General features: G+C 54.0%; 2 protein-coding genes across 2 annotated transcripts in view; one reads left to right on the top strand and one right to left on the bottom strand.

Moving 5' to 3' along the window:
• Window positions 1–4,601, bottom strand: part of LOC104990585 (KH domain-containing, RNA-binding, signal transduction-associated protein 1-like) — a 14,528-nt gene extending 9,927 nt beyond the window's left edge. Inside the window, exon 1 of the mRNA XM_010842738.1 lies at window positions 4,456–4,601. Within this exon, the coding sequence (XP_010841040.1) occupies window positions 4,456–4,600 (145 nt within the window). The 5' untranslated portion in view covers window position 4,601. The remainder of the gene's footprint in view (window positions 1–4,455) is intronic.
• Window positions 1,225–3,956, top strand: HOXB5 (homeobox B5). Its single transcript, XM_010842737.1, has 2 exons — window positions 1,225–1,889; window positions 2,551–3,956. Exons 1-2 carry the CDS (start codon window positions 1,328–1,330, stop codon window positions 2,796–2,798), a joined length of 810 nt encoding a protein of 269 aa, XP_010841039.1. The 5' UTR covers window positions 1,225–1,327; the 3' UTR covers window positions 2,799–3,956.
• Window positions 4,602–7,411: the final 2,810 nt, after the last annotated feature.

The raw sequence follows: 7,411 nt of genomic DNA, 5'->3' as shown, positions 1-7,411 counted from the left end.
CCACCCCCACCCTCACCCAGGCGACAAGATGAGGAGACTGTTTTCCTTTCTTCCTCCTCCCTCTCTTTCCCTTTTTTTATTTTTAAAGAAAATAGCCGTCCGGCAGAGGGGGCCCAGCTGTGGCGGTCTCTGGCCGCCAAGCGCGCTCAGCAAGGCGCTGCTGGTCCTCCGAACTCCTTTCCCGGGAAGGCGTGAGCCGCCCGGCAAATTCTGAAACTACCCAGATGCCAGCAAGGGGTCTCAAGTAGGGATTCCCAAGGCAATAGCAGGCAGTTGGTGAGAAAGCGGAAGGATTCTTCCTTGATCCCAGAATCTCAGGACCACATTTATAGCCAAACCCGAGTCCCTGATGCGGTGGCCTCTACCGTTTTTCTCCCATCTAAGCCACTTGGCCCCAGCTGGGCTCTTCTTTTGGGGTCCCTATCCTGTTCTGCCATCCTTCCGTCCTGGGCTAAGGATGAGGAAGAGTATTTCAAAGTTCTCAGGGGACCCGGAGAAGCGAAAGTTTCTCCTTCGAACCCTTGGCTTTGCCCCACGGGCTTGGCCTGGATGCTGTGGATGGACCACTGCAGCCGGGTCAGGAAGCAGACCAGGCCGGGCTCACAAGGGAAACCCTTTGCAATAATTGTTTTTCACACACATCTTCCAACCTCTCCCCCATTTCTGCCCCCAACTCGGAGACTTGCAAGGCCCGAGTAAAGGAAGAGCAAATCAAGCTTTGGTCACCTTCAGTTAAAATAATAATAATAACGACGACGACAGGGAGAAGTACCGAACGATAGACAAACTCCACTTACGAGAAAGTGGGTAAAGGCTTAATCGGGTTTCTCTTCTAAAAGACTCAACCCTTCGGGTGAGCCTAGGCCGGGTTTCTTTCTAGCCCGGCGGTTGCACGGAGCCAGCAGGGAGGCAGTCGTCGCCGCCATGCCAGTCAGCGGCCCGCGCTCCCGCCGTTCGCCGGGAGGTGGCGCGCTCTGCTCAGAGGCCGCCACCAACCTTCTCCCTGTTTCTCCCCCTTCTCCTTTTTCCCCCTCTCTCGGAGGCTCGCATTGAATCGGCCCTAACGATTCTCGGATCGTCATTATTTGTAACCATAGAGCATGAATTACCTCTTGAGGTCATCAGCGAGAATTTACGACTGGTCAACAAAAGCACGTGATTCCCTAACGCCCCCCCATCCCCCTTCCAACCCCCCCCCCATATTTGGCCGCATACATAGCAAAACGAAGTACAGTGCATCGCTATAATTCATTAATACATCATAAATCGTGAAGCACAGGGTTATAACGACCACGATCCACAAATCAAGCCCTCCAAAATCACCCAAATGAGCTCGTACTTTGTAAACTCCTTCTCGGGGCGTTATCCAAATGGCCCGGACTATCAGTTGCTAAATTATGGCAGTGGCAGCTCTCTGAGCGGCTCTTACAGGGATCCCGCTGCCATGCACACCGGCTCTTACGGCTACAATTACAATGGGATGGACCTCAGCGTCAACCGCTCCTCGGCCTCCTCCAGCCACTTTGGGGCTGTGGGCGAGAGCTCGCGCGCCTTCCCTGCGCCCGCCCAGGAGCCCCGCTTCAGGCAAGCGGCGTCGAGCTGCTCCCTGTCCTCGCCCGAGTCCTTGCCCTGCACCAACGGCGACAGCCACGGCGCCAAGCCCTCTGCTTCGTCCCCCTCCGACCAGGCGACCCCGGCCAGCTCCAGCGCCAATTTCACCGAAATAGACGAGGCCAGCGCGTCCTCGGAGCCTGAGGAAGCGGCGAGCCAGCTAAGCAGCCCAAGCCTAGCTCGGGCGCAGCCAGAGCCCATGGCCACCTCCACAGCCGCGCCCGAGGGGCAGACTCCGCAGATATTCCCCTGGATGAGGAAGCTTCACATCAGCCATGGTAATTCTCGCTCTCGCTCCCCTTTTTGTCTTCTCGGCTTTTCCTTCTCCACGTTTGGGGGTGGGGGGAGTCGGCGAGGAGAGCTTGGCTTTTCCTCAAATATAGATTTCTCTTTTTCGGAGGGGGAGAAAAAGCTCGGAGGGACAGAGCCAAAAGAGGGCTTAGCTGGGGGGTTGAAGAGGAGTATTTTTAATAATTTGTTCACAGATTCGCCTTAGGTTTTATTTGCCCAGCTGTACTAGCTTTAGGATGAAGGATGGGGTTTATGTAACATGGGGAAGGGTCCTGCTTGCCCCCGAAATTTTGAGACTGCTTTTAGCAGAGGAGGGGCGAGCAGTAAAACGAGCTTTCCAGGGCAAAAGTGCAACCGTTCTCCTCCCTCCCGGGGTGAGCGGCCGCCAGAGCCCAGCGAAGGGTGAGGCACAGGGAGGGAGCAAGAGACAAAGCCGGGCGCATTCGCTGCGGGCAGAAGTGGGGGCTGTAGGAGAAGGGGGCATCAGGAAACAGGCTCGGATGCGGGTATCTGGAGTGGGGAGGATCGGAGCTGCGGTGAGCTGGGTGCCGGGGACGCCTGGGTCCTGCTCCACGCCCCCCTCCCACCCAGTGCCCCCTCCCTTAACCAGAATAACGCGGCCTCGCCGCTCTGCTCTGTCTGCTCCAGACATGACCGGGCCGGACGGGAAAAGGGCCCGAACCGCGTACACCCGCTACCAGACCCTGGAGCTGGAAAAGGAGTTCCACTTCAACCGCTACCTGACGCGGCGGCGGCGCATCGAGATCGCCCACGCGCTCTGCCTGTCCGAGCGCCAGATCAAGATCTGGTTCCAGAACCGGCGCATGAAGTGGAAGAAAGACAACAAACTGAAAAGTATGAGCCTGGCTACAGCCGGCAGCGCCTTCCAGCCCTGAGCCCGCCGGGAGGAGCCCGGGCGGCCCAAGAGTTCATGCCGCCCCCAGCCCTGGCCCCTCCAAGCCTCCTTGCGCTGCCGCCGCCCGCTGGGAACCGGTTCCCACGAGCCTGCCTCAGCCCGGGCCTTGTGTTACGATTTTTCGTTTGGTCTTAGGTCTTCCTGTGGCTCCCTCTCTCCTGGACTGGTTAATCTTGTTATTATTGTAATAATAATGATAATTATTATTTTCCCTCCATGCTCCCCACTCCCCTGCGTTCACCCCCAATCCGCCAGTGTTTCTGAATGTTCGTGTCTGTGGTTGCAGTCCTTCCCCCAGGAAAAAAAGAAACTCGCATGTTTAATGTGAACTTTCCCCTCCCCATCTGTGTTATAACTTATTTATAAAAGGATGATCGCTGTATTTTGAGTTTCAGCTGGAAACTTCTCTAAAAGGGGCAGCAGTTGAGGTGGGATAGTGCCGCAGCGCGGGGCCCAGCTGAGCTGGCCTCGGAGACCGGGAGTCCATGACTGTGTCTCTTTCCTCCTTCCTCTTCCTCCTCTCTCCCCACTCCCAGGCCCAAGTTTCCTAAGGCTTGGTCCTGAGGTGGGAGGGAGCTAAGGGGGACCAAAGGGGTGATGTTGAAAAGAGGGAAGGTACATAGTGAGATTTAAGTTCCAGCCGCCTGGGTAGGCCCCACAAGGCCTGGTCTGGGAGCCTCAGAAAACAAAAATAATCCTCAGTGTAAAATGTCTTGTGTATTTCTCTGTGAATCCATGGGTCTGGTATAGAGGGCCCAAAGCTTGTAAATATGGGGATAGTCTGAGTCAGACCTATCCCCTCTTCCCTACCCATTTCGATTCCAAGACCATTTGTAGTGAGCGAGTGGATGGTGTGCTACGTGTGAAATCTGTCTTTGCCGGGCCTGTCTCAGTGATTCGCTTTTGGTATTTGTTTGTAGCTTTCCTTGAAGTCAAATAAATGTCTCCCCTCCTCCACTGCCCTTCCACTTGTCTTTTCTCTGGGGACCTGCTTCTCCCATCACCAGGCACACCCTAGACCATTCTTGATAGATCTGGGGTGTGGGGAAGGGAGAGTAGGATGCTCCCCAGCAGCCCCTCTCAGCCTCCTAAGTCTCTGCTTAGTCCAGCGGTACTTGGGCCAGGGGACAGGCTTTCATGCCTGGGGGACTGAGAGGCCCAGAAATCCCACCTGAAGCTGAAGCAAGGGACAAGGGAAAGGCTGAGCTGGACTCCACCCTGGTCTTCCACCAGCTGGCCAGAAAAGTCTCTGGAAACCTCTTCAGGAAAAGTAATTTGGGCCTAAGCCCTAAGCAGGAGGCTCCTGGTCTTGGAAGAGATACAGGCCTGCCCAGCCCCCTGGCCCCCTAGTCTAAATCCCAATTCAACCCTGTTACCCAGTAGGCAACCCCCACCCCCTCCAAAAAAAATCAGCTCAATTTCAAAGGTTTCCTCTTACCCTCAGTCTTCTCTACATTTATCAAGGGCTTCCTCTCTCCAGGGGCCCAACTGACCTGCCCTCTTGATTAGGAGCTGGGTTCCCTCCTAGAAGGCCCTTGGTTTCCCCTTCAGCCGAACTGGCCCAGGGCCCGGGCCCAGTCCTCTTCCATCCAAGTCAGCCTCCACCCTGAGTACAAGAGTCAAGTCTGGACACTTACCCAGTTCGTCCCTTCCAGCTTGGCCCAACTTCTTACAGGGCTGGGGGAGGGGAGGGGGAGCTGGTGAGGAGGCAGCCGAGGGTCTTGGAGGCTCTATTGGGCCCTCTTTCCCCCTTCCCCCTTGACTTTGTCCCCCTTTGTCCATAGCAAACTATCCCAAAAGTCGCTATGACATTTAGATGTCAAATGGATAGGGGTTTTATCTTGAAGTTAGATCGTAAAAATCGCGGAGAAGTCAGACAGATACCCCTCACTGGCTCGAGAAAGTCACGTGAGGTCCATAAAGTTAGTTTTATGGTTTTGGGGAGTTGACACCGCGCGGTATATTTCACATTCTCCAGAATGTTAAGTGACACTTTAACTGCTCGCTGTGGTGGGGAAGGGGGCAGAGGTAGGTGAGCGCTCTTCGGGCCCAGAAGGCGGTGGTGTGGCGGCAGCCCAGGCCCAGCTCTCCCGCAGTAAGTTGCTTCCAGCTTTCGCTTTTCCCCTTGAAATTGTGGGGCTTGAAACTAGGGGAAGGAAACCGTGCCTCCAGCAGGGCTATAGGGTAATAAGTGGGAGAAATTTAGCCTGGTTTTGCACCAAGTTCTGACCAGCTGGGTGTCTGAAGTGGGGCATCTAGTTCAATGTGATAAGGCCTCCGCAGTCGTTGGGTGCCTGGTTTTATTTGCAGGAGTGCCTGACTTTTTGTGGGCAAAAGGCTTGTGTGGGTTCCTTCAGTCCTCTTGGAAATTTAGGGGGCAAAAATGAGGGGTGTGTACTGCTGATAGGAGGGCCCCATGTTGCGGGGGGCACTCCACTACTGGCCATCTTCAAACAGACGCCTCCCCACCCCTAGGAAAGAAACTTTATGACATTCATTTGTCAGGGGTGTGTGGGGGCGCGCCGTTAGGCACTTTTATCTGGATACATCTGAGCTGAGAAAAAGCTTGGGGAAGGCTAAGCAGCTGCTGTGGGCTGCCTTGCACTGGCGCACTCTCTGGCTTTTAGATCTTTGAACCCATGAAAGGGGGTACCTGAGTTCTCCATGCCTTCATCAGGGCTATCTGGAATGGGGTGCGCCGCGCCTGCCTGCCTTTGCACCCAACTTCAGACTGTTGGTTCCAAGCCAACCTGCTGACTTGACTCTATGTAGGGTCCTGAGGTCCCAATGGGGAGCAGAGGAGGGCATTTCCCTCAAATCCAAAACCTAATTCCTGGCCAGGAGTGGGGAGAAGGGGAGAGCTTCTTTTTATGTCTAGAGGATCTGTGTGTTTAAGCAGATCCCTAGCGATCCCTCCAAAAATAAAAGTTGCTGAAGAACGCAGATTCCCAACTGTCGGGAGAGTAAAAGGGTCTCAGGAGCTGCGAGAGAACATTGGAAAGGTGTTCTCTTTCCTCTCCTTTCTTCTTCTCTCCCTACCAGAGCCTAGAGGCCCTTTGTTTTGTGGCACCACAAACCAGAAGGATTGCCTTATTTGACCCCCAGGGGGCCCGTTATTTTCTAAGGATAAGTCACCCTCTTTCTGAAAGCTAGAGGCCTCTTCCTCACCAAATCGACCTCTCCATTTTTTAAGACACATGCGGATCAACCATCCCCTCATGCCTGCTTTTGCCATCTCTAGATATAGCTCGCCAACTCCTGTTGTCCCTGGAATTGGATCTGTGACAACTTAAGGGGTTTCTGATCTTTGGGACCAGGAGAGGTTCACAAGATCCTCCCCTTTTCACATTAAAGAACATCTACACTCTCTCCAGCAGCTGCTCCCTATTCCCTGAGCTCTCAGATCAGGCCTAATTTACTGGTCACCCTTCATGGGCTTTGAGTGCAAAGAGGACAGAGGACAGAGGCTTTGAGTGCAAAGGTGTCCTCCCCTTGGTGTGAAGACACATCTCTCCCAGAATGTTGGGGCATCTGTGTCCCATGGAAAGGAGATTCTGCTCAGTTCCCAGAGGACATCAAGCACCATTTAAAATACTAGTAAAATCCGGAGGCATGACTTCCACAGGTTTCCACTCTGGACAAGGCAAATGAGTTAAATAAAGATGCAAAGGAAGAGTGTAGTGGGCACAGAATCTGATGAGGGGACCCCATTCCTATGGTACCCTTGGTCTCACTCTGATGCCACCAGCCACCCTCTCAGAAACCCCAGACCACCAGGCCTGCTGCTAAAGATTTTTTGGCCCCCTTCCACATCAGTTCTGCAAATTCTGATAAAGAATGTATGGGGCCAGCAGCCCAGGGACATCTGTTCCGCATATCGAGAGAGATTTTCCGGAATGGCAAAGGGCAGCTCTGGAGAGGGTGCCCACTTCTGCCACAATAGCCAAAACTCTTGGAGGATCTCCTCTTGCTCAGAGCAGATCCTATCTGGGGAAGATCCCATCCTAGCTGGGCTTTCCTCTTCCCCACTTCAGGTTCTCTGGGTAACTGTCTTCCCTGAACCCCAGCAAGGATCTGTTGGGGGAGAAGATGAGAGCTTCCCAGGGATTTCTCATGCAAAGGAGCTCTCTCTGCCCCAGGCCCTGTCTTGCTCTCCAGCCTTCCCCAAGACACTCTCCAAGAAAGCTGTTCCTCTCTCTCCTCTCCCCGCCTGCATTCAGGCCCCAACCTTTTGAGCTGCAGGCTGGAACTTACTAGCCAAATCCTCATGCCCATCTGTGGTACTTTCCACCTGGGGCAGGATAGAGGAGACTGGCAGTCGGAGGGTAAGGCTATAGATTCCCTTTTCCCTCTGAGGCCAGCTTGACCACCACTCAATAGACAATTTAGTTTTTTGTTTTACTTGGTTATTTTTTATTATTATTTTTGTTTTGTTTCTCTGAGGCTGTGGTGTGGGAGGAAGTATAAAGAAGTGTAAACAGGAAAGCCAGCCGGGCCTGGAGTTCCAAGCGCCCATATTTCATTGGCAGCTTCCTCTCTGTAACTGCTGCAGGGACACTTAACTCTTCCCTGGCTGTGACAAGTATTCACTGG

This window comes from Bison bison, unplaced genomic scaffold (genome assembly GCF_000754665.1).
Source record: "Bison bison bison isolate TAMUID 2011002044 unplaced genomic scaffold, Bison_UMD1.0 scf7180017864180, whole genome shotgun sequence".
Lineage (NCBI taxonomy): Eukaryota > Metazoa > Chordata > Mammalia > Artiodactyla > Bovidae > Bison > Bison bison.
This window is presented reverse-complemented; position numbering and strand designations above follow the sequence as displayed.

What these genes read in the sequence shown, in the direction of transcription:
- HOXB5 (XM_010842737.1), top strand. Translation starts at nt 1,328, where the DNA reads ATGAGCTCGTACTTTGTAAACTCCTTCTCGGGGCGTTATCCAAATGGC. An exon ending in GAAGCTTCACATCAGCCATG is followed by an intron (nt 1,890 to 2,550) that starts GTAATTCTCGCT and finishes TGTCTGCTCCAG; the next exon opens with ACATGACCGGGCCGGACGGG.